Below are 26,165 nucleotides of genomic sequence, written 5' to 3'. Positions count from 1 at the left end.
ATGGATAATCAGGATTCTATAGTTGTTGTGGATAGGAGACATTCTGATGTTAGTAGATCACTAACTAATTTTTATTTATACTCAAATAACTCCATCCGCTTGGTAGGAATGAATTTGGGTGGAGTTGTTGACGAAAATAATGATGAAGAAAATGAAGTAATCAGTGACCTTTCTAATTTGTTTATAGCTGAAAATCAGATTTACAAGGATAAGGAAACACTTATGGAGGTGATGCAACATTATGGAGTTGTCGAAAAATTCAGATTTCTTGTATCTCGTTCTAGTTCTTCTTGGTAATAATTTCATTGATTGTTTATATGTGTATTTATTTTTGTATAAATTTGATATATAAATTTTTGATTAATCTTTTTATTGTTTTCTGAAACAGTTATTACCTGAAGTGTCCTTCTGAGAATTGTTCATGGTTGATGAATTCATCAAGTTTGAATCAATCGAGCCTATACAAAATCAAAAAATACTATGCGGATCACACTTGTTCTGTTCGAGATAGAGTGTATGCAAGGCGTCATGGAATCATTGACGTTGTAGCTGTTTTGATAATGGATAAATTTATTGATCCAGTAACTATATACACTCCGAAAGATATAGCTGAAGACATGTTGAAAGTACATGATGTTTCGCTTACATACATGCAAGCCTGGCAAGTTAAAGAAAAGGCAATAAAATTAGTGCGTAGAGATCCGACTGAGTCATATGCTAAACTATCAGATTTTTATTCGAAATAACTTCTATATTTTAATTTATGAACTAAATTGGTATGAATTTTAGCAAAGCAACAATTTGATAGCCATTTGGCATGCAGTTTGTTTTTAAACAGGTATCCATTATTCAATTGGTTTCCATTGTGTATCCAATTGATATTCATGTTGTGTCCAATTTGAATCTAATTGGTATCCAGTTTGCATCTAGTTAATATACTGTTGTGTTGTGATATTCAGATATCAAATTGTAAAAATAATTGTAACAATGAAAAATCTTTCAGGTTATCTGTATATATTGGAGCAGACCTATCATGGTTCTGTTTTGAGCTTGGAAAGAAAGGAATGTGAGAGCTTTTTATATGCATTTGTTGTATTAAAAGCATGTATTAGAGGTTGGGAGTATTGTAGCCCAGTTGTAGTGGTTGATGGTGCAGCCTTAAGAGGCACATATGGTGGTACAATGTTGACTCCACGCACTATGGATCTAGGAGGTATTATTTGAATCTTTTATATTTATATGAATAATTATGATATAAGGTGTGTTTTCAAACTGTATGATTTTTAAAAAAATAAAATGCACCAGGTCACATACTTCCACTTGCTTATGCCATAGTAGATTCTGAGAATGATGCATCGTGGACCTGGTTCTTTGAAAAGTTTAGGAAAGCATATGGAGAAAGGGAAAACATGTGTTTTATGTCATCTAGAAACGAGAGCATATGAAAAAGAACTGCAAGAGTATATCCGAGTATATCCTGAATTGGAACATTATGCTTGCATATGACACTTATGCTGTAATGTTTTGAAGAACTTCCATAGGAATACTGAAGATTTGAAGAAGCTTTCTTTTACGATGACAAAGGCTTATACAATACAACAATTTGAGGCGATTATGAAAAGAATAGACCAGATAGACCCAAGAATAAGAGGTTATTTATTCAATATCGGGTATAGCAAGTGGTCAAGGACTTATTCAAAATGTAAGCGAACATGGACCATGACTTCAAATATAGCAGAATCTTTAAATAATGTTAACATGATAGCAAGGAGGTTGCCAGTGATTTCACTTCTTGAATTTATGAGGATAACAATTCAAACATGGATTCATAAGCACAACGAGGAGGCTGCAAAAACTAGATCAGAGCTGACAAAAAGATATGATCTTAAGCTCCAGAAAAATATTGCTTTGTCTACCGGTATGAGGGTATAATTTTTCCTTTATTCATTTATATTCAAATGTATTCATGTATGCAATTGGTATGAATACTGAATGAATTTAGTATAAACTGCCAACTTACATGAACAGCACATTACACAAGTAGCTGGAATGAATTTGATATCCATTATGTATATAGTTGAAACCTTTTTTGTGGCTTGCTTTTTTGTAACATCATGTTAATATCTAAAAAAAAATTGTGTTGGGTAATACCATCAACACTTTATTTGCATGTTGTTGTATTCATTTGCATGTTGTTGTTGATGTACCAAAGCGGTACATAGTATATGCTTAAACACCAAGAAATGTAGTTGCAGAAGATTTCAAAATGATGAGATACCATACGGACATGGAATGACAGTTCTTAGGTACAGAAGACTGCATGAAATAGATTATTGCTCTCCTTTTTATAGCTTGAAGAATTTTCAATATGCATATGCGAGAGTACATGGGATATACCAAGTTATGTTTCAGAGCCTAAATTGATGTCGCCTGGTTCAAAGAGAACGGTAGGAAGACTGCAACTTGAACGCTGGAAGGGATTTGCTGATATGAAATTCAAAATGTCTAAAGTTACTTGCAGTAGATGTCAAGTGGGCCACAACAGGAAGACATGTTCAAATTATCCTGCACCATAAAAATGATAGTTTATTTGTTTTAACTATATAAAAATTTTATTTTATTTTTATCTTTTAGACTCATGTTTTGTTTTGATTGTTACAATGTATTCATTTGTTTTCTAATAATATCTATTGACTATGCATTCCACCTAAGAGTTTAATATATTGTTCATGTTTTATACAGGATTCATTCATTAATCATACCAATTGCATACTGCTAAAAATAAAATTCATTATATAAGGTAATTATGGTATGCATTTGGTATCCATTTGGTATGCAACCTAATAACGACTGATATTAGTTAATGTAATTAGCATGAGTATTAATTTGGTTTCCAACTGGTGTCCTACTCTAAATCAAAATAAAATCAGATGTAATTGATGTTGGTCCAAAATTTAATGATCTCTGTTTTAAATTGTAAGATTCGTTTCTTTCAGAATTTATACAGATTGTATACCAACTTCATACATCTTTAAAATACTTAATTTGTTAAGACAATATAATTTACAATTAGTATTAATTTGGTATTCATAAGGTGTCCAAGTTAAAATATGAAGTAAAAAAAATCAATCATGTATGAATTTGGATGTCAAAGGTGTACAGTTTGGATACCAATTATAAGACATTGTAAGATCATAAACTCTAAACGTTGAATCCAATTTGTATGCATTTTATATATAACTGTTATCCCAAAAATTATTATACTCAATGTGTAATTTATCTTTAGAATGGTACATCCATTTGAAATGCAGTATGTATATAACTAGTATCCTGAAATTACAATAGTCAATATGTAATTCATATGTAATTGGTATCTTTACATTGGCATAATCATTTCTACAAGGTATTTATACAGGTTGGATACGAACTTCATTCATTTTTATTTTTGTGTTAGAATATGAATTAAAAAAATCCAATCATGTATGAATTTAGATGCCAAAAGTGTACAATTTGGATACCAATTATAAGACACTGTAAGATCATGAACTCTAACTATTGAATCCAATTTGTATGCATTTTGTATATAACTGTTAACCCGAAAATTATTATACTCAATGTGTAATTTATCTTTAGAATGGTGTATCCATTTGGAATGCAGTTTGTATATAACTAGTATCCTGAAATTACAATAGTTAATCTGTAATTCATATGTAGTTGGTATCTTTTTGGAATAAAACAGAAAATATTATATATATCAAATACTTAAAGCTGTAACAAACACAAAAATATCATATAAAGTTAAAAAAAACTTGTAATTCTAAAAGGACTAAGGTGCAATCAACTATTCTCAAATTTGATTTTCGTGATCTTGGTGTATAATAATTGCTGGTATCCTGAGCATGTTCTTTTGCTATGCGGGGTCCACCAAATTTGCTAGCAACAGTATCAGTTACTTCACTCTCACTGATCGCGCCATCATCATTCTTTGTTTTTCCATAATGCCATATGATTGTGGCATACCTTTGACGATGGTACTTTGCATCGATATCAACAGAACGCAAATAAAAAATTCCATTGCTGATGTATTCAGCAAATAGACATGTGTACAAATCTCAATCACTGAAAAAAAATTGAAAGACAAATCATTTTATGAAATAAATTGAGTTATCTTTTCTGATGAAATCAATAAAGTATAGATATACATACTTGGAACTTTCTTCTTGTTCAGGCAGATGCATCATATGTTTGACTTCAAGTGGGTCGGATTGAGACTTGTCAACATAATTGGGGAGTTTATTGGCATACAGATCAAGCCTTTTACCATAAAATTTCGTGCTCGTTAAAAAAAGTGGTATCATTGTGGCAAGTTTACCAACAACTATATTGATATTCTTGCTGTGAAGAGCTCCTCCCATCATCGAATCGTATACTTGTAGACATCTAAGCTTGATTCAGAAGACAACCAAAAATCAATGAAATGATTTACTAACATTGACAGGAATAATGATATCGTCAACTCTGTCCCAAGGAATGTTGGCAAGCAGTTTGAAACCTCTAATGCACTGTCCAACATCGTGGTCAGGAGAAATGGAACTCATGTCGTAATTGGAATCTCTCCACTGTTTCTCAATGTTATCAACCCACGCCATAAATCAATAGTCAACCATATTGTGTGGTAGTGGTAGTGGAGAATACTTTGCCTTCTTCCGCAGATAATACATAATGATATCAACATGCTGTTACCAAATAAAAAGCCATTAAAAAAGGTTTCAAATATATATAGAATGGATATCAAATTCAATCCAGCTACTTGTTTAATGTATTATTAATGTCAGTTGGTTTGTTATACCAAATTCATTCATTAATCATACCAATTGCATACATGAATACTGTTGGATATCAAATTCATGCAAGTTTAATATATAATGTACTGTTCATATTAGTGAACATTTTATACCATCCTCATTCAAAAATCATTCAAAATGCATACATGATGGCTATTGTATAAGAAAATTATACATAAATCATTCAAAATGCATACATAATGGATATAAACACTGATTTTAAACAAAAAACTCCAAAAATAATTACAAAAAATTGGAATATGAGTTACAAATTAACTATTAAATTTTTTGATAGATATGACTTACCCCGTCTTTCCAAGGCCTGCCAGTTTTAACCATTATGTTGAAAAAATTTATTTCTGAAACTTTGACAACACCAAAGTTCATTTGAGGTTCAAATTTATCTTTGATCTTTGAATAAGCAGATTTTCTGTGTACATTAAAAATATATAGAAAAAAAGATTATAAACGCATTGTTTGAATAGTATACACATTTTTTTTATCTTTATTTATACATATACCTGCTAGGCTTAGGTGAAACACCTTTGAAAACCCATTTGTTAAACTCATCGATCAACTCAGCTGCAACCTCAAACCCATTGTGACTTTCAAACGGATGTTTGATACGACAAAAAATAGGACCTCTTCCAACACTGCTATCGCCTTTCGACAACCGAATGTACGGAGATGTGTCATACTTGTTGGGGTTCCTATTTCTTGGTTGCACATCTGGAGTAGTATTAGCATTGAGAATTAGATCAAGTTCAACAATCTGTGTCATGGTTAAATCAGGATAATCATCCAGTGTTGGTGGTTTTGAAGTTGATGATCCAAGTATGTCAGCATTAAAAACCCCACCAATTGTTTGGTCAATTGAATTCTGCGCTTCAGTTATATATTCAAAAAAGAAAATTTAATATTAAAAAAACTTTGTAATTGAATATACATATTACATTAGGATTGGTTCTCATACCATCGGTGTTTGAAATATCTACGTATTCCCTCATTGAAACTAATGGCTGATCCATTCGAGCTTTTTTCAGTTTATTCAACATGTTGATGGGCATCATCCTAATGTATGAAGTAAAATAAAATTCATTCAGAAAATCATGCATAAAAACTGTCTCTTACAACTTTTATACAAGATTAATACAAATTTTAAGCCAACAAAAATAACATGTCATATAAATATTGCCTTTCACAAATTTAATACTATATTAATACCTAATTTGAACCAACATAAAATAATGTACAATACCAGTTCATACATTATTCATACAAAGCTAATACAAATTTTATACTACCACTTTCAACCAACAACAAAAAACATGCATAATAACTACTTCATTCAATATTCATACCAACATAATACCAATATCAAACAAACATACAACTGGAAAAATAATGCATAAGATTTGCTCATATAAAATTCATACCAATATAGTACTAACTTCAATTCAAAATCATAATTTTCATAATTACTGGCACATACACAATTCATACCATGATAATATCAATTTCAGATAAAAAATAGAGATATAACAATTGATTAGTTCTTAACTTTCTCAAACCCTTTAATATCATTTAATACCTCTTGGTGTGATGTTTGTGTTGGTTGACCTCTTGAAGACTTAATCTCATCGATTATCAATTTTGTCAAATTATGGACATATGCTTTCAATTCGATCATGTGCTTGTCAACCTTGTCAACAGATATAAACATTTATGTTAAACATTAAAAGATTACATAATAATATGTAGTATTAAGTAATTGAAAAGGGATTGAGAAAATAACATTATCCTTCCGTTCTTTCAACTCCTTCCGAACCTGTAATTAAACATTAATGAGTGAATAAATTCTTTGTAATATGTAAAAAAATATTAAATGATAATTTTTTCTTGTATACCTCTGCAGTTTCCTTTTTCAACTCAACATAATTTTCATCGAAGTCAACATCGTTCCTTTCTGATGTTGCTTGATTTTCTGTCTCATGGTGACTAGAAGATTCACGTAAATTGTTCTGATCAATGACATTCATCTCTTCATCCGTAAGCACTATATTTTTAAATTTATGCTGTAATAACAAAATAAGATGGAAGAATTAAAAATTATAAAAAAAAGGTAATAAATGATAATTATTAAAGGACAATAACTAAAAAGTGACCTGATTGCCATATGTTCTGAAAATTGTATTGTTTAAGTCCTTGAAGAAAATACTCTCATTTGATGTATTCCAGTTGAGAATACGAGGTGTGCCAGTTGAAACACGGATAGCAACTGTGTTGTCAAATGGATGACAACACTCATAAAACCAAATCTGCAAGGCTAAGTGGAATTGGGTAGATTTGAATGATGTAAGATTATTTCCCAACCTACGACTGCAAACTTTAAGAGTTAGTCTGAAACATTCATTACCCCATGGGAAGTTGACATATTGACCGGACTCAACCAAATCAAAATACAATTTAGGTATGGTTTTTTTGGAGGCCTCAGAACCAGTCAGAAATGTACTAATGAAGTACTGAACACCAATTTTAAAACGGTCTTCGGGCTCAAAGAAGCTAGCCTCTTTAAACTTATTCAAGAAGTCTAACTTAGGGACTTTGGTCATTTCACCAAAATACTTTTGGATAAGTCTATTTGGAATAGACGGATCTGAAACAAAGTCGTTAAGAAGTCCACATTTGAGACCAGTTACTGCTGCGAATTCTTTAATCTCAAAACGTAGTACTGTAACGTTTATTTTGACAATAAATATGTCGTCTCTGACGTTTTCAGTTTCAAGAAGTAACAAATGGCGCAATAACTGACATTGAATCTTTATGTGGTGTATCTCATAAAATACACCAAATGGTGTTTGTTCCAAAAATTGACGAAACCTCTCTTGCCTGAGGAAAGTCAACAGATCGCCAAAAACATTCATGTTTGTGCATGAAGATCATTGTGTGGATAGCTTCCTTGCCTATAAAATAAAACTGTTTATACAAAATTAAAACATACTTCTTACCAATATTATTCATGTTTCATTCCAACACCAACTTCAGTTTATAAGTAGTTATAATTAAATTATATCACAGAAATTATACCAAAAATAAATCAATTTCATATAAACATTCATAAAACATATATAAAAGTAAGTTCATACCTATATTATTCATATTTCATTCACATGAATATACATAAATTTTAGTAATACATGATGACATATTTGAAAGAAATTCACACCAATATTATTCAAATATCATACCAGATTCATGTGTATTGTGACATTTAACAAGCTACTTTCATAAATTTATCCAACTACAATAAAACAATATTTAATATCAATTTATACCACTTTTATACCAATGTTAAAAATTTAAATACATTAATGGAGAAATTGAAAAAGAAACCTTCCTATTAGGAAAAATTCCAATTTCATATCAATATTAGTCATAATTCATACAAAACAGAGTAATTTAACAAACTGTACTAAAATCAACAAATTGGGCTATTGATATAATTTCATACCAATGTCAAAATACATTTCATACAATTTTCATACCAATATTATATCACATTTCATACAATATTCAAAAATCATATATTATAGTCAGATTCATACAAATATTATTTACATTTCGTACAAGTTTTACCAAAATAAAAGTTTCATAACAACAATAAACATAACGTAATATTTTTAGCAAAAAAAATCACTAATTTGAATAATGTGAAAATAAATTAAATATAATACTTATCCTAACAATTTTTTTGTCTTCTTTTTTTTGATATTGGGATTTCTGATTCCTTCTTTTTTGTTGTTCTTCTTGTTGATGGTTTTGAAGATTGAGCAACTTCGACATTTGTTCCTTTTTTTTTTCTTACTTACAAAATCTGAATCCGAATCAGAATGGGATTCTACAATTTCTCCCTTCCTCTTTTTTCCCTTTTGATTTTCGGGACTTACCTTTTCTTTGCTTCATTTTTTTTTCTCCTTTTGATTTTTCAATTGAGAGGAACCACCCTTTGTCAGAATTTCGCATATTTTGACAGCGGGATTTGAGTCAATATGTTGAATGTTGGAGCATGTACTTCATGCATAGAAATTGATTCAACTAATCGAGGACTCTTTCGAGGCATTACAATCGTTTTCTTCAACATGATGATGATGAGAAACGGAATGGGAGGGGTGGTTGTGAAGTTGGGATAGTGGGGTGGTGAGATAGATGGGAGGGACGATTGTGAAGGTGGGGTAGTGGGGTGGTGGCGTGTAGTATTGGATAGGCGTGGGGGGGGGGTGGGATTAACGTGAATGGGTGGTTTGGAGTGTAATGGTAATCAAGGAACTGTAATCGATGTAAATCCCTAAATTTGTGTAATTGATAATTACTAATTTTAAAAAAGGAATTGCAATCAAATTGATTAACTATTAATAATTAATAATATAAAAATATAACGAGATTAAATATTTTTAAAATTTAATTTTAATTGATTTTTAAATAAAGTTAAATTTAATTGATATGTTATAACCCGTAAATAAACTTTTATAAGTAAGATTTTTTTAAGAGTAAATTTAAAACCCGTAATATTGTCTCTTAAATGTGTATAAGGTGTGGTTTTTCCTTTATTAAATATACTTGGACTTTAAAAATAATTAAGATGTAGATATATAATAATGATTGACAATGACTTATTGTTAAAATGATTAAGTCACGTACTTTATTAAAGTTTTTACTTTTATTTTCCGTTGAAGAAATGCTAACAACAAAGATATAGAACAAAATACATTGAATTTTATAACTTAAGATAAAAATGCAGACTCCAGAAGTTTTTTTATTTCCTTTTTGGTTGATTTTCTGAATATGGAATCTTTTTGGGTGTATTTGTGTAGGTGGAGGAAAGTTTGCTTTGGACAATTTAAATAGTAGAATATTTTAGTGGTAAATTTTTCTTTGATGATTTTTTTGAATTGACGGGTGTTCTCCTTTGCCATTAAGAACAAGTATAAAGAATTAATATAACATATAAAAAGTGCAAATTAAAACTTAAACGGGGCAAGGCGGGGCAGGGTGTAGCGGGGCAGGCAAGGTGGGTTACAACATTGAAAAAAAATTCTAAATGGGGTGGGGTAGGGCGGGTTAAATCTTAGCGGGTCGAGGCTTGCCATGTCCTATTGCCATTCCTAGCCAAATATGACCATTTTTCTGATTAATAAAAGTAGGAAGCCCAAAAGTTTAAAGTTAAATTACCATTTTACTACTACACTAAACAAAAATATTATAAAATATTTAATTCAACAAATAGTAAATATTAAAGAATTTATTTAACAACGTAATGTCAATTTAAATGAAATTGACTATTGGATTGAGATCATTTAAAATACGTAGTAAATTATGCTTGCACATCAAATTTTGAAGAAGTAATCACAATATGAATCTTTTAAGCAAGAGAGTATGTGCATTTATCTATTAATAAATTAAGTTATCAGTTACAAAATTTAATTGCTAATAAATTATATGACAAATAAAACTAATTAGATCATCATCACTTCCCAATCAAATGAGTAATTTTAATTACACATTAGTGCAAAGATTCTTTCACTTTCTTATCCTATTGAATTTTAATTTAGATGAACTTTTTCACATCTCATATTTACTTCTTCTTCATTTAACTTCTAGCTGTTTAAACTTTTGATATACTTTAAAAGAAGATGCATCAAATTACTTCTGAATTAAGTAGTAAAATTTACTTTAACACTGTAACTTGATGGACATTTAAATACTTTCCTTAACAATATTGAAGTGATTTAAATATCACCCTGAGATTATAGCACCATCTCCATTGGCCACATATAACCATGTAAGTGCCACAACATATTATTTTTTTACTTATTCACCATTTTTTTCTCAAACATGTTTTAAAATTAATTACATCAATTAATTAATTTAAAAGTACATACCCCCCTCCTCTCTCTTTCTTCTTCCTTGCTCTTTTCATCATTTCAACCTTCAATATTTTTTTTCTTGACTATTCAACAATTTTTTTAAAAATAACTTCAAAGAAAAAAATGTACTACAATATTCACATTATCTTCCTCGAACCCTTCCCACGAATTTTCTCTCTTGGAGAATGATAATTTTTGAAAGTCTGTTTTTTCTTGAAAACTCAAATAATAAGTGAAGATTGCATAAGAAAGTTGATCCAAAAAAAATATATAAATTCTATGAGAAATTCTAAACAAATCGAGACATGTTGTCTTTGGGCCATTGTCGATTTGTGTTTTATTTTGTTATTGTTTTTGAACCAGCTATGCTTTGTTCTTTTAATTTATATTATAAAAATGTGACTAGTTTGGTCACACTTCGATTATAAAAAGAGAGAGAGAGAGAAAAAAAAAAGATAGATTCATATTTTTTGGATTGTAAAATAAGAGAATCAAAATGGATCACTCAAAATTCAAGAAAGTTTACGTTTCTAAAATCGTCATCAATAATATAGAGTGAAATCAACGACAATAAAATGATATTGTTGAATTTTATGGATAATTGAAAGACTAGTGAAATGAAAATAGTGAATAGAGATGGAGATGAAGATAGAGTAAGAGGTGTTTCAATGGAGAAAAAAGTGTATTAGTGAAGACAACAAAATAAAAAGATAAAATTTAAAGAAATTAAAAAGGGGACCTACAAATTTCAGTTACCTCTAAATAATTTTTTTTACATATTTTTTAAAGAGTTAATATATCAAGAAAAACGGTTAAAACTTGTAACACCGTGCATCCGAAAGAGGGAAGCCTAGCAAATTGCAACAGTAGCAGGTGTCATCCACGATGGCCAACCACGACCTGTGGATTGAACCACGGACCGTAGGTCGGTCCGTGGATTGGTCATTCCAAAATTGGTCCAGACCATGGACCACGGTGGGACCTATGGACAGTAGGTGGGCCCATAAAATTATGAAACTTATGAAGCATCTGAACCCTTTGAAAAGCATGTTGGGACTTCACTAATCTAATCTTCCAAAGAAAGGACTTCATCATTAACAAGACACTGATTTATTCCTCTTTGGCTGCACTCTAATGGGTTGAGTATTCTCTTCATTGCCTTGTCTTTTTCCTTTCCTTGTTGTCTTCATCACCTTAGGTGATAGGTCTCCTTCCTTAGCTATCCGATCTATTAAAGAGTCTGAAAATTCTGCTTCTTTTGTTGGAATAGCACATTGATATGCACCACATTTGCCTACCTCGCTGTGTTCCCCCACCTTGTGATTGGTAATATCATGAAGGATTTTATTAGGAGACTTTGGCTTCACCATTATAACTTGTGAATCATCAGTTTGTATCGCTGTAGGAACCTTCATAATAGCAAGGGATTGATTAGTGTAGGAAACCTTATCTGTAACAGAAATAAACTGTATCTTTTTTCTGGGAACATGGTCAACCATAAATTATTATGTTCGTGATTCTTCATCCACCGATGGATAAAATGCTCTAGTTTTCCATTCTCATATGAGGCCGGAAAGTGGATTGGGAACAGGTCGGCACGAAGTGATTCATCATGCTCAAACATGAGCCGATCGCTCGTTTCATTATCAACTATTGTGACTGAGAACTATTGTTATTGCTGGCTTTCTTGACATTCTCAATTTCCTTTATCTCATTATCAATCATTAGTTGATTGCTACTACTTTCTGACTTTGAATTGTGCTCATCTACCTTATTTACAATTGCCAATTGATTCTCAGTTGAAGGAACACCTGATTCAGTAGACTTGTGATCACTCTTGGAAGAAGAATCACCTTGCATAAATTTTCCAAAAGCTTTATTGATCCAATCCTTAGTTGTAAGAATTTCATTATCATGCCCCGTCTTCTTTGTAGTTTCCCTCTCTTCCCCTTTCTGCTTATCTAGTAGCTGTACATTTTCTCTCATTTTTTGAGAATTATCTTTTGCGATAATCTCCTTTGTGATAGTCATTTCCTCACTAAGAACATTTAATTTGTTCTCTACTAATATCTCATGTTTCTCTGTACTCTGCTTCTCTGTACGCGGATTGCTGCCCCTGTTGAAATTCTTATTCTTTACCACATTCCAGTTGCCTAGATCACCAGCTACCTGACCACTTGATAAAATTCTTGCCTTTCCTTTTTGAAAAGGATGCACCTTTGGCATCGGAATAGCAACAGGCTTCTGCTCTCTACAACTTTCTTTCACCTTTGATTGCCTTAGCAATAGACATTCCTCCATGGCATGCCCTTGCATTTTGCATCCACTGCAATATTTAGGGAGATAGTCATACTTAATAAGAACTATTTCTGATCGAATATCTCCCGTGGCTTCATTTTCAATATCCATCTGCATTGCTTTAGGTAAAGTACCTTTTAGGTCCACCAATACCTTTACTCGAGCGCAACTAGGTCTAGTCTTATTGATCATAGCCAAGTCTAGCTGAACTGGGATCCCTAAAGCAGAAGCTAGTGAGTAGAGGAATTCTTTAACAAAAAAAGTGGGTATAAGGTTAGGGAAAGAAATCCAAGCTAGTGCTTTTGTCGTCTGTTCACTAATTTTAAACTTATCATCGTATATCAATGTGCGCATTACATAAGAGTACCCATCTTTGCACATAATATAAAATGATCCCTTAGAGATAAGATTAATGAAATCTTCATGAAGATTGAGACGAATAAGGATGTGTCGATTGTGAATCTTACGCCCCCTTTTTATCCCACATTGTTGTGGAATACTTCTTTGCAGTTCCTCCAGGTCTGACCATTCGTATGAAACTTTTCCAATAACAGCAAATTGAAGACTTTCAATTTTATTCATCCTACTAACATCCTCTTCTGTCCACCTTATGTAAGGTACTCCTTCCTTTATGGGAACCTCTTTCTGTGTGATATAATCATATGTGCGATATGCTCCGAAAGGATTAATCGAACTAGCAAACGACACTTCCTTAGGCAAACTAGGTTTACTAGTCCCCTTGTTAGGACTAGTAGTTGCCTCATAATTGCCAATTGAGATATTAGTTGTAGTAGGGGTCTGGGAAATCTGCCAGGATGTCAAAGGAAGAAAATGCGTAGTGAAGGCTATAGGAAGGAATTGGCCTATGGAGTTGATGTTTCCTCCTTATTTATGTGCATTGCATGCATAATGGGCTAATAGAGTTAGTTTCTCCTCTCGTGTGATGTTTTGAGAACGTCCTAGCTTGGAGTCGATAGTTCCTCCTTGGTTTCATGAATTGCATTGTTAGGTTGGGTTCTTAGTTCCTCTCCTACTCATTTTGAACCAATTTAAATCTCATTCGAGAAGAATGATACCAAGGGGGAGATACTGTAATACCCCAGATTCGAAAGAGGGAAGCCCAACAAATTGCAGTAGTAGCAGGTGCCATCCACGACCCGTGGGTTGAACCACGGACCGTAGGTTGGTCCGTGGATTGGTCATTCCAAAATTGGTCCATACCATGGACCATGGTGGGACCTGTGGACTGTAGGTGGATCCACGGTCCATGGTCCAGGGGCCATGGGTCAGGCCAAAAGTCTCTGAACTTAGTGACAGACGTGCAAGACGGATATGATTTATAATCGGGAAAGATTAAACCCAAGAAAAAATCGCAGTAACATTCTCTGTAGGTCCATCCACGGTCCGTCGGTGGGGTTTCGTCGGTGGCAGCTAACAGTTAATTTTCAGGGTTAGTTGGGTCTTTTCCTAATTAATTAGTTTCAATACTATGTCGTTTTGGCTAGTTTAGAACCCCTATAAAAGCCTTTTAACCCCCAAATTCACCCCATTTACTTCATTCTTCCAAATTCCCAAGAGAAATCCAATTCCTCTCAAATATTCTCTCTCTAGAAACTTGAAGAAGAAGAAGAAGATTTCACCTAGGGTTTCAAGCTAAAGGTCAAATTCCTCCATTGAAGGATAGCAATTGCAGTCAAGGTATGATAGTTTTCATCCATGTATTCCTTTCATCCATGGAGTTCCTAAATCTCTCTATTTCAAATAGTACAATTGCCAAATTGAGTTAGGGTATTATTCAATTAGCATGGGTTCTTATCATTATTGAATTAAATGCTTTAATTATTATCTTCTATGCATGAATTGATGAATTGCAATGCTTTTATGATGATTTCCCATATGTTCCCATGTGATCTTTATGTTTTCAAATTATTAACTATATGTTGAGGGATTATGATCTTCAAGGAATTTTTTTATGAAATTGAGCATGTATTACTATTTTTACATGTATGTATGATGAAATCCATATCTAACCCATGTTTTCTAAGTGTTGATGATTGCAATTGGGTTTTGACCTAAAGGAGGTAAACTATGGACTTGTGCATATGTTTATGAATCTATGCAAATGTTTTTAAGGGTGCTTTGAGAGTAAAGTACCAATGATGATTCTGTTGTGTTATGGAAGGACATTCTCACTAAAACACTTACTAGCATGATGTGAAAGACTTTTCTCACATAGAAAGGGATTCTTAGGTTGAAAGGCTTTCTTACCTAATTGAATCAAAGACTAGGAGCTATCTTAATGAAATAAGCTTGAATTGGTTGTCCAAGGTCACCTTTTCATGAGTAATGAAGTCAAGTAAGAAATGACTATTTCGTGGGAATTTATGCTTAGCACTGAGTGAATATTGATAATGAGATGCAAGCTCTCCCGTTGGTAGAGGCCAAGTTTCCAAATTAATCTTATGAGATGGAAGCTCTCCCGTTAGTAGAGGCCAGGTTTCTAGTAGCAATCTCCTTATCCCATAAACTATGTCCCCCCATAGGTTGATTAGCTAGTGGATCCACTTAAACTAGAAGTTCAAGGTTTTACCTTAGGCAAGTAGAACAATGGGGGAGACACCGGATTCCATGTTATAGCTCAAATGAACTAAGGTTACTCAAGGAGTATCACTTATGAGTTCAAAGATGTTAAAAAAGAAGTTAGATTGCATTGACCATGACTATTATGACTTATGTTTTAGAAAGCTTTATATCATCTTTTAGCTTTGTCAATTGCATGTCATGAAAGGAAATATTCCTTTTTAGCATGTTTTAAATGTTTTATGCATGGCTATCATATTTGGTACATTGTTTTGTACTAATGCATACTCTTGCCTATATTTTCTCAAATGTAGGGTCCGATATTCAAGGTGCTTAGTTTCGTGGCTAGTTGGTGATTTGATTGATTTCCGACCTTTGGTGAGTCCTCATGCTTCGAGGATGAACTTTTATTGTCTTAGTTTCTTTCTTGTATTTCAATTTTGAACATGATGTATGAGATAGGCCCAATTTCATTCGATTGTATTAGATGGCTATGATGAGACATGAGTTTAGACTTTTGCTTTTTTTGTTTAATAAAATGACTTAGACTTGGACTATTGTTTTAATATTATTGTTATATTTCTTATGTTATGAGAGCTAATTGGCTTGTATGGAGTCCTTCGGGGTTCTATACACCATGTTACATATAGGGGGTACCCCTAAGTCGTGACAAACTTGGTATTAGAGCACAAGATTTAGAATGGTCCTAGGATGTCTCATAAGCCATGTCTAGTAGAGTCTTGTTCATGACTGTGAAGCGCACCACATTTATGAATAAGAGGCTACAAGATGAGTAGGAAACTTCACTTCTTTAATTACTCTTAAGTCGTGCGATAGAGTTTAACTCTATAAAGTCTCTCTCCTAATTCTTATCGTATGTTCTTATATATATAGCTACCCGAAGAGCTTATGCTAGAAGGAATGTGAGGGAGAATACGGAACAAGAAGATCCTCCCCAAGCTCCTCAAGTTTCGGTCGATCCTTTGGCCGAGCATATTTCTGGCCCAAGACAATAGGGAGGTTGTGGTTCGCGTAAACTTAAATGCGAATTTGGCGACTTCAAGAGTGAGAGACTTCACGAGGATGAATCCTCCGGAGTTTCATGGGTCCAAAGTTGAGGAAGATCCTCAAGAGTTTATCGATGAAGTTTATAAGATTTTGATGATCATGGGAGTTACACCATTGGAAAAGGCGGAGTTGGCCGCTTATCAATTGAAAGGTATGGCTCAAGTGTGGTATAACCAATGGAAAGAAGGGAGGCCGAAAGATGCAGGTCATCTTGATTGGGAGAAGTTTAAGGCTGCGTTTCTTGATAGATTCTTTTCCCTTGAGATGAGGGAAGCCAAGGTGCTAGAGTTCATTAACCTCCGGCAAAGGAGTATGAGTGTGACGGAGTATGCTCTGAAGTTCACTCAATTGTCAAAATACACTCCAACAATGATTGCGAATTCAAGGTCTAGAATGAGTAAGTTCATTTCAGGGATGTCCGAAATAGTGGTTTACGAGTGCCGAACCTCTATGCTCATTCATGACATGCATATCTCTCATATCATGGTACATGTACAACAAATTGAGGAGGAAAAACTCAAGGAAAATTCTATAGAGGTAAAAAGGGCAAAGACCGGTGATGATAATTTCTCTCTTGCAAGGTCCGATGGGCAAGGTCGTCCTAGATTCCAACAAAAGTTTTCCGGCCGAAATTCTTCAAATGCTCGTCCAAAGTTCGACCAAGATAGGGTGTCTAACCCTAAGCCTCAAGGAGGTAATAGTAGTGGATCTTCATTGTCTGGGCCTAATTGTACTAAGTGCGGAAGGAAGCACGATGGTTAGTGCCTAGCTGGCACGGACAGTTGCTTCGGTTGTGGTAAGAGTGGTCATAAAATGACGGATTGCCCAATGCTTATGGCTAAGGGAAGAGAGGGAAAGCAAGCTACCCCTAGTGGTTCCGATTCCAACGCTCCTAAGCAAAACCTCTTTTATACTCTCTAAACTAGAGATGAACAAGAGAGTTCTCCGAATGTGGTCACCGGTATGTTGAAAGTTTTCCAACTTGATATATATGCTTTACTTGATCTCGGAGCTACTTTGTCATTTTTGACGCTATATAGGGCTGAACATTCGTAATTCGGCTCAGTTTTTTTTTTTTTTTGAGTTTTTTGGTTTTTGGTTCTTGTACCTCGTGTACTGAACACTGAACCAAATTATTTCAGTTCGGTTCAATTTTTTTTTTCCGGTTTGATTTATGTTATTTCGGTTCGGTTTTGGTTAGTTCGGTTTTTTTATGGGTCTGCTTAATGGGCGGTGGTCGCCGATCGTCGCTGGAAAGTGGTCGCTACGTACTGGTCGTTGCTGCCTGCTGGTCGACTGCAGACTGGCGGCTGCTGCGTGGGAAAGTGGTGCTGCTGATGGTGGTCGCCTGTCGCCGGAAATGAAAAGTGTCAAAGTGGGAGGGAAAGATGAAAGTGGGAAAGTGCTACACTGCTGCTGCTATGTGGCTGTACTGCTGTAGTATGTAAAGACTAAAGTGTAAAGAAACTTAGAAAAATAGAAAAAATTGACCTAATTTTTCTTTTAAATTTAAATTATTACATTTATTATTTAATATTAATATATATTATAATATAATATATTTTGATAAACCAAAATACCGAATAATATAAAAATTACATACCGAAAACCGAACTTTAATACCGAAAAATACAAAAACATATACCGAATACCGAACCAAAAATTGAAATACCGAAACTAAAATACTGAAATTATTCGGTTCGGTTAGGTTCGGTTCGGTTCGGTATGTCGGTGTTTATGCCCAGCCCTAACGCCATATGTGGCTATGAGGTTTGATGTTCTTCCCAATGTGTTGTTAGAACCTTTTTCTGTCTCTACTCCCTCTACTCCTGTTGGTGATACTGTGGTGGCTAAGAGGGTATATAGAAGATGTCCCGTCTTCTTGTCCCATAGAGTTACTCTTGTTGACTTGGTAGAGCTTGATATGTTAGACTTTGATGTTATCTTAGGCATGGATTGGATGCACTCTTGATATGCTTCCATTGATTGTAGAACCTAGTAGTCAAGTTTCAGTTCCCGAATAAGCCTATCATAGAGTGGAAGGGGGGAAATTCTATGCCTAAGGGTCAGTTTGTCTCTTGTCTAAAAGCTAGAAAGATGATTTCTAAGGGTTGCATTAACCATCTAGTAAGGGTGAGGGATGTAGATTCCGAAACCCCTTCTCTTGAGTCGGTCCCTGTTGTAAATGAGTTTCCAGAAGTGTCCCCATATGACTTACCCGGTATTCCTCCCGAGAGGGAAATAGACATCGGCATTGACCTTCTCCCAAATATGCAACCTATCTCTATTCCTCCTTACTGTATGACTCCGGCAGAACTTAAGGAGTTGAAAGTTCAATTGAAGGATCTATTAGACAAGGGTTTGATCCGACTGAGTATCTCTCCATGGGGTGCTCCGATTTTGTTCATTAAAAATAAAATGGGTCTCTTCGTATGTGTATCGACTATCATCAGTTGAACAAGGTGACCATTAAGAACAAGTATCCTCTCCCAATGATAGATGAATTGTTTGACCAACTCAAAGGGGCAAGTTATTTCTCTAAGATTGATCTTCGATCGCGTTATCACCAATTAAGAGTGAAAGATGATGACATTCTGAAGATGGCTTTTCGAACTCGGTATGGTCACTATGAGTTTCTAGTAATGTCATTTGGTTTGACTAACGCTCCGACGGCGTTTATGGACTTGATGAATAGTGTGTTTAGGCAATACCTAGACATGTTTGTGATCGTGTTTATTGATGATATTTTGATCTACTCAAGAAGTGAGAATGAGCATATTGATCATTGAGGATCGTGTTGAAAGTTCTTAAGGACCAACAACTTTTTGCAAAGTTTAGCAAATGTGAATTTTGGTTGAGATCTGTAGCTTTCCTTGGTCATATTGTCTCTATTAAGGGTATTGAGGTATATCCTCAGAAGACGGATGAGGTCAAGAGTTGGCCTAGACCTCTAACTCCTTCGGATATTAGAAGCTTTTTGGGCTTGCTGGTTATTATAGAAGGTTTTTTGAAGGTTTCTCTTCAATTGCCTTTCCTTTGATGGCCTTGACTCAAAAGAAGGCTAATTTCATATGGTCGGAAGTATGTGAGGAGAGTTTCCAAAAGTTCAAAGATAGACTTACTTCTGCTCCAGTGTTGATCTTATCGGAAGGAACATATGATTTTGAGGTTTATTGTGATGCCTCGAGAATTGGGCTAGGGTGTGTGCTAATGAAAAATGGGAAAGTTATTGCTTATGCCTCAAGACAACTTAAAATCCATGAGAAGAATTATCCTACTCACGACCTTGAGTTAGCGGCGATCGTATTCTCCCTAATGATTTGGAGACACTATTTGTATGGGGTTCATGTTGATGTGTTTACCAATCATAAGAGTTTGCAATATGTGTTTAATCAAAAGGATTTGAATCTTTGCCTAAAAAGGTGGCTTGAGTTATTGAAGGATTATGACATGAGTGTCCTTTATAACCCCGGTAAAGCTAATGTGGTACCGGATGCTCTTAGTCGGTTATCTATGGGTAGTGGGGCTTATATTGATAAAGAAAAGAAAGAGTTGGTTCGAGATATTCATAGGTTGGCTTGGTTAGGTGTTCAACTAGTGGACTCCACCAAAGGTGGTGTTATGGTTCACAATGGTTTCGGATCGTCTTTTGTAGCGGATATGAAAGCCAACCAACGTCTTGATCCAATTTTGGTAGAGTTGAAAGATGTGGTGCTTAAGAAATCCGTTGAGGCTTTCTCCCAAGGGGGAGATGGTGTACTTAGATACCAAGGTCGATTATGTGTTCCAAATGTTGATGACTTAAGGGAACAAATTTTGACAGAAGCCCATAGTTCACAATATTCCATTCACCCGAGAGCCACCAAGATGTAATAGGATTTGCGGGAAGTCTATTGGTGGAATGGGATGAAAAAGGATATTGCGAGATTTGTGGCTAAGTGTCCAAATTGCCAACAAGTGAAGGTTGAGCATCAGAAACCGAGAGGTTTGTCCCAAGATATTTGCATTCCTACTTGGAAGTGGGAAGACTTGAATATGGACTTTATTGTTGGTTTGCCTCGCACCCGGCAACAACATGACTCTATTTGGGTTATAATAGATCGGATGAAGAAATCGGTTCATTTCCTTCCCGTCAAGGTTTCCATTCAGCGGAGAACTATGTCAAGTTATATTTGAGAGAAATGGTAAGGCTACATGGAGTGATTTTGTCCATTATTTCCGATCGAGGTACCCAATTCACTTCTCAGTTTTTGAAGTCATTCCAAAAGGGGCTTAGTACTAAAGTTAAGCTTAGTACGACTTTTCATCCCCAAATCGATGGGCAAGTGGAGCGTACTATTAAGACTTTGGAAGATATGCTAAGAGCTTGTGTGATTGAATTTAAGGGTAATTGGGATGACCATTTGCCATTGATAGAGTGTGCCTATAATAATAGCTATCACTCAACTATCGATATGGCTCCATTCGAGGCCTTGTATGGTAGGAGGTGTAGGTCTCCCGTAGGTAGGTTTGAGGTGGGTGAAATTTTCCTAATAGGTCCCGAGCTAGTTCATGAGGCTATTGAGAAGGTTTGACTCATTAGAGAGAGGCTGAGGCGACCCAAAGTCAGCAAAAGTGTTATGCCATTGTGAGAAGAAGGGATCTAGAGTTTGATGTTAACGATTGGGTTTACTTGAAAATCTCACCCATGAAGAGTGTGATGAGATTTGGAAAGAAGGGGAAGCTTAGTCCCCTGTATGTATGTTCATATCAGATTTTGAGACGTATTGGTAAGGTTGATTATGAGTTAGATTTGCCAAATGAGTTGGCAACCGTGCCTCCCATTTTCCATGTCTCTATTCTTAAGAAGTGTGTTGGAGATCTGACATCCATAGTTTCCCTAGAAGGGTTGGGAGTTGATGAGAGCTTTTTATATGAGGAATTTCCGATTGAGAATTTGGACCGGCAAGTTAAGAGGTTAAGAAACAAGGAAATAGCTTCCGTGAAGGTTTTGTGGAGGAATCAATTAGTTGAGGGTGCCACTTGGGAGGCCAAGGCTGATATGATGTCCCGATATCCTCATCTCTTTCCTTCTACTCCTATTCTAGCTTGAGGTAATGAGTTTCCTCTTGAATTGTCCTTGTGTTGGGAGTCAAGTGTTTTTATGTGTTTCCATGATTTCCTTATGATTATGCATGTTCGTGAAAACTTGTGTTTTGAAAGAAAATGGGTTTATATATGACTGATTTTTCTCATGTTGTTGTGCATTGAGTATGAGTTGCCTATTGACTTCATGAGTTGAATTGATGAACATGCATTAGCTATGCTTTTTGAGAGTAAAATGCACAGAGGCTTCATGAGATTGTGTTGAGCATGTTTTTAGCTTGGGGAAAGTAGTTCCTCCTTGAACATGAGAAATTTTGACAATTCATGCATATTGGATTAATAAATGTAGTTCCTACTTTCTTATGATGCATTTGAGTATATTGTGTTTTTTTAAAATTAAAAGTGGGCTTGGAGCCCATTTATTAAAAAATAATACTTTGTACAAATAATAAAAAGATCCCGTATGGCTCATTTCCTAAGAGAAGCTAAGACATCAAAAAAAAAAACAAAAGAAAAAATCAGAATGAAAAGCAAATGAAAAGCAGAATAGACAGCATTCTCACTGCAGCAGCTGGAACTCTGCTCCGGCAAGGTTCCCTGTCGTCTTCTCCGGTGAACTCCGAGGTAAGTTTTCATTATCTTCATATATGGGTGTTGTAACTCTAGACCTACAACTTTTTTATCATATGCAACTGAGCTATTGGAACCTCATTCTCTTCATCTTTCCATTTCCTTTCACCATTGATGATTTGGGCCTCCTTGCTCTCTAACTCGCCAAAGTAGTACTTAGTAGATAGTATGCTTTAAATTCCGATAGGCTAACTCTCGAAGATGCTAAAACCACTTATCGGAAAGTAAACACAAAAGATAAATTAAAAACAGACTCACTAGTTTACCAAGAATTAACAGAAACTTCTTGTTTATCCCCAAATCGGCAGGTATATTTGATAGCTGTTCGAATTAGTTTTTTCCATTCTCTAGTTTAAAATTTGACGGGTTGAATCCCACGAAGGAATTAATACCACCATCTAAATTTTAAGCCTTTGAATGTATAAACTTACCCGATTCAGTATTATCTATTACTAGTGACTGGGCGAAGCTGAAGTTTGCCAAAGATTTTTCAGAATGGTGCTTTTCACAAGTCCTCTGAGTGCTGGTATCGTGCCATTTGAACACCTCAAAGCTCTCACCAGGTGTGTGGCATTAATAACCAACAGAACTTATTTTTCAACTGTAGAGGAACTTTGAAGAAGTATCACCCTCTTACTCCAACTTTCTTCTTGCTAAGCTAGTTGTTTGCCTGATCACTTTGCATGATTAGAAGTAATCAATGTGTATACTTGTTGATTTGCATATTGACATGATTGACTAGCACTAGCTATTGTAAGTATTGATTCTCATGTATGGAGTGTTACTCTTGTATGAATTGATAATCTTCCTACCTTGTTTTGAAAATTCTTAAACTCAAAAGAACCTGCAAAATTAAACACTCAGTTAGCAAAAAAATCAGCTAGAGCATTCCCTTCCCTTAAGGAATGTTGAACTCTCACTGATATAGAATGTATCATCATATTGATAGAGTTGACTGATGTGAGGCCAAAATACATATTTTAAATTATTATTTACCTTATATTTATTATTTATATTTGTCCTTTTTTGAGTGTGAATATTATGTATTGTGCTAAATAGTATATTTTATTTGTAGGATTAAATTGGTGAAAAAATGAAAAAGTTTGAAACTAAAACGAATTAAAAATGAAGGATTGAAGAAGGAAATCAAGCAGACAGCTTAATAGATTAAATTTAATATAATAGTGTATTTATACATATGGTGCCAATATGAAGGAATTGCCATTTCAATTTGAATTTGGTTTGCAGCTGTCACGTGTCACCAGCTGACCAGCGCCCCTTGCCGCCAAGAATTTCCATAAATTGCGGCCACACGGAAAACCCAATTTAGTTGGGTTTTGTTTTCCAAATTTGTATTGAACTTAATTATTTTATTTAGGATTTCTATATCTATAAATAGAGCATGAAAAATTATTCTTTAGGGGAGCGAAGAATCAAGAAACAATACACAATATAAATTTTCTTCTTGCTTAGAAACTTTGGAAGAGCCGCCGTGGAGGTCGGAGAATTGTGGTTTATTCTTTCTTCTCCTTTATTATTTATTTGTATTCGTGATTAATAAAAGATAGTTTAGCTATTGTTCTTAAATTTTTATGATTAACACAAGCATATTTATTTTAATAAATTTTAATTGTGATTTTGAGATAATGAGTAGCTAAATTTCATAACGGTGCGCAACGTTAGAACTCGCCTTGTTGCTACTTGCCGAAACAAGGAGGTAGTTAATAAGAAAAGAATTATCAACATAGATCTAGTGTGATACTATCTAATAGTCTAATGTCAATTGGTGCGAGGGTGAAAGCTAAGTCATACATTGATGTGATGTCTAATATGAGGTAAAGGTAAGGGTTAGTAAATTATACAAACGTAGCCGGACCAAGGTGCGGGGTGAAATTCTCTATTTGCCGGACCAAGAATTTAAAGATACATAACTTACCACTTTGCATGTGATACACTAGGATATGATTACTATTATTAGGATTATCCCGTTATGAACTTATGGGGAACACATTCCTAGTTATTTCTAATAATCTGAATATAAATAAATACTTAGTTCAAAGCTATTTTTATTGTTTTTATTTTATTTCAATTTAAATCCCCCTATTTTTATATAACAACTATCGAGTTAAATATTTGCTATTGACAATATTCTTTCATATTCTTTGTGGGATCGACCCCGACTCATAGTTGGGTAAATATATTGCATACGATCGTTTATATTTCTTTTCAACAAGTATATTTGGACGTTATCAAAAATGGCGCCGTTGCCAGTGAATGTGGTTAGAAATTGTCTTTATTATTTATTTTGACCTGTAGTCTTTTTTTTTTTATTTGTTTTAATTTAATTTTCTTTATTATATGTTTTACTCTTCTTGAGATGTCATCTGAAAAAGTATGTAGTGTTAAGTGTTCTTGCAAGTCTTGTACTTCTGATATTATGAATTCTTATAAGCTAATTCTTTCTCAAAAAAATAAGTTGTGTGGGGACATGGAAGATTTATTAATACTGTATTATAAATCAATAAGTAAGTGCATGGTTGAAGATGACTTTGGTTGGGGTCTTGATAAATTAAATTTTGAGTTGACTGACAAGATTAAATCCTATGACACACAACAATTTAGTAATAATATGTGTGAGGAAGAAAAAATAACTTATAAGTCAACTTGAAGAACTAAGAGTGGAGGGCCAATTGCTTGATCATACTGTTATTGATGTTGTCACTGTTGAGAAGAGTGCACTAGAGTTGTGTAATGAAGTAGATAATATTATTTTTAAAAACTCTAGTATGTGTAAACATGAGGGTGTAAAAACTAGTACAGTTAGTAAGTTAGGGCGCATTGGACCTCATTCAAATCATTTTTCCACATTATGTTTAGATGATGAGATATTAATCGAGTCATCTGAGCCTATCGAACAGTGTATGGTGGAGGAACAATGTGTCTATATTCTTGAATTTATTGTTCCAACATCGGAGAATTACATTCCTCACTTAGGATCCAAGAAGTGCATAATGCGATATCTATTGCTTGGGACCTTTATTTTTATACCACCACCCCTTTAGCGTAATAGAAAAATTGATGTGAAATTAGAGGTGCAATTCATATCTTCAAAGTGGAAGGAAAAATAGTAAAATTGATGGTGTCGTGCCGCGACATTAAATTAAGCGCTTATTGGGAGGCAACCCAATTAGTAGTGTAACTTCGTATTTATTTTATTAATATCACTTTTTTTTTCTTTTCTTGTTTTTGCAGATTAGGGGAAGTCTGAGTAACCAAAAAAAAAAATTGAAACAAAGAAGCATGTTTGAGCTTAAGTGTGGGTGACGACCCTTGATGAAAATTAAGAGAACATGCTACTAGCTAGGCCTAAAGGCCTCAGGGAATTTTTCTAACCCCTTATTTTTAAATTTTATTTAATGTTTTGGGGACATAGCATCTTTTTAAGTGTGGGGGTGGCGGAATGAATTCCTAGTTTTTACCATTTTATTGAGTCTTTTCTTTTTTAGAATGGGTTCCTTGGCTTTTATTTTCGGTTCTTTTCCTGAGGTTAGTCCCTTTGAACCGAGTGTCTTTTATTTATTTGTTTTAGGAATAAATTTTATTTTTGTTTTATTTTTTTTAGCTTTGGAGAAAAAAGAAAAGACTCTTTTGAGTTATGTGATACTTACTATTTGGGCCTAAGTTTGAGCAGTACTTTCTTGTGAATGGTTGATTGCTAGTGAAATTTGCAAACTTT

At 34.2% G+C, this 26,165-nt stretch overlaps 1 protein-coding gene across 1 annotated transcript; it reads left to right on the top strand.

Annotated features, from left to right (window-relative positions):
- Positions 1-2,576, top strand: LOC107063519 (uncharacterized). Its single transcript, XM_015315481.1, has 7 exons — positions 1-293; positions 389-677; positions 839-911; positions 1,004-1,213; positions 1,306-1,366; positions 1,542-1,926; positions 2,352-2,576. Exons 1-7 carry the CDS (start codon positions 1-3, stop codon positions 2,574-2,576), a joined length of 1,536 nt encoding a protein of 511 aa, XP_015170967.1.
- The last annotated feature ends 23,589 nt before the right edge of the window (positions 2,577-26,165 follow it).

Source organism: Solanum tuberosum, unplaced genomic scaffold (genome assembly GCF_000226075.1).
Source record: "Solanum tuberosum cultivar DM 1-3 516 R44 unplaced genomic scaffold, SolTub_3.0 scf00372, whole genome shotgun sequence".
In the NCBI taxonomy this organism is placed as follows: Eukaryota; Viridiplantae; Streptophyta; class Magnoliopsida; order Solanales; family Solanaceae; genus Solanum; species Solanum tuberosum.
This window is presented reverse-complemented; position numbering and strand designations above follow the sequence as displayed.

What these genes read in the sequence shown, in the direction of transcription:
- LOC107063519 (XM_015315481.1), top strand. Translation starts at nt 1, where the DNA reads ATGGATAATCAGGATTCTATAGTTGTTGTGGATAGGAGACATTCTGAT. An exon ending in CCTGGCAAGTTAAAGAAAAG is followed by an intron (nt 678 to 838) that starts GCAATAAAATTA and finishes GTTTTTAAACAG; the next exon opens with GTATCCATTATTCAATTGGT. An exon ending in CTTTGTCTACCGGTATGAGG is followed by an intron (nt 1,927 to 2,351) that starts GTATAATTTTTC and finishes TCCTTTTTATAG; the next exon opens with CTTGAAGAATTTTCAATATG.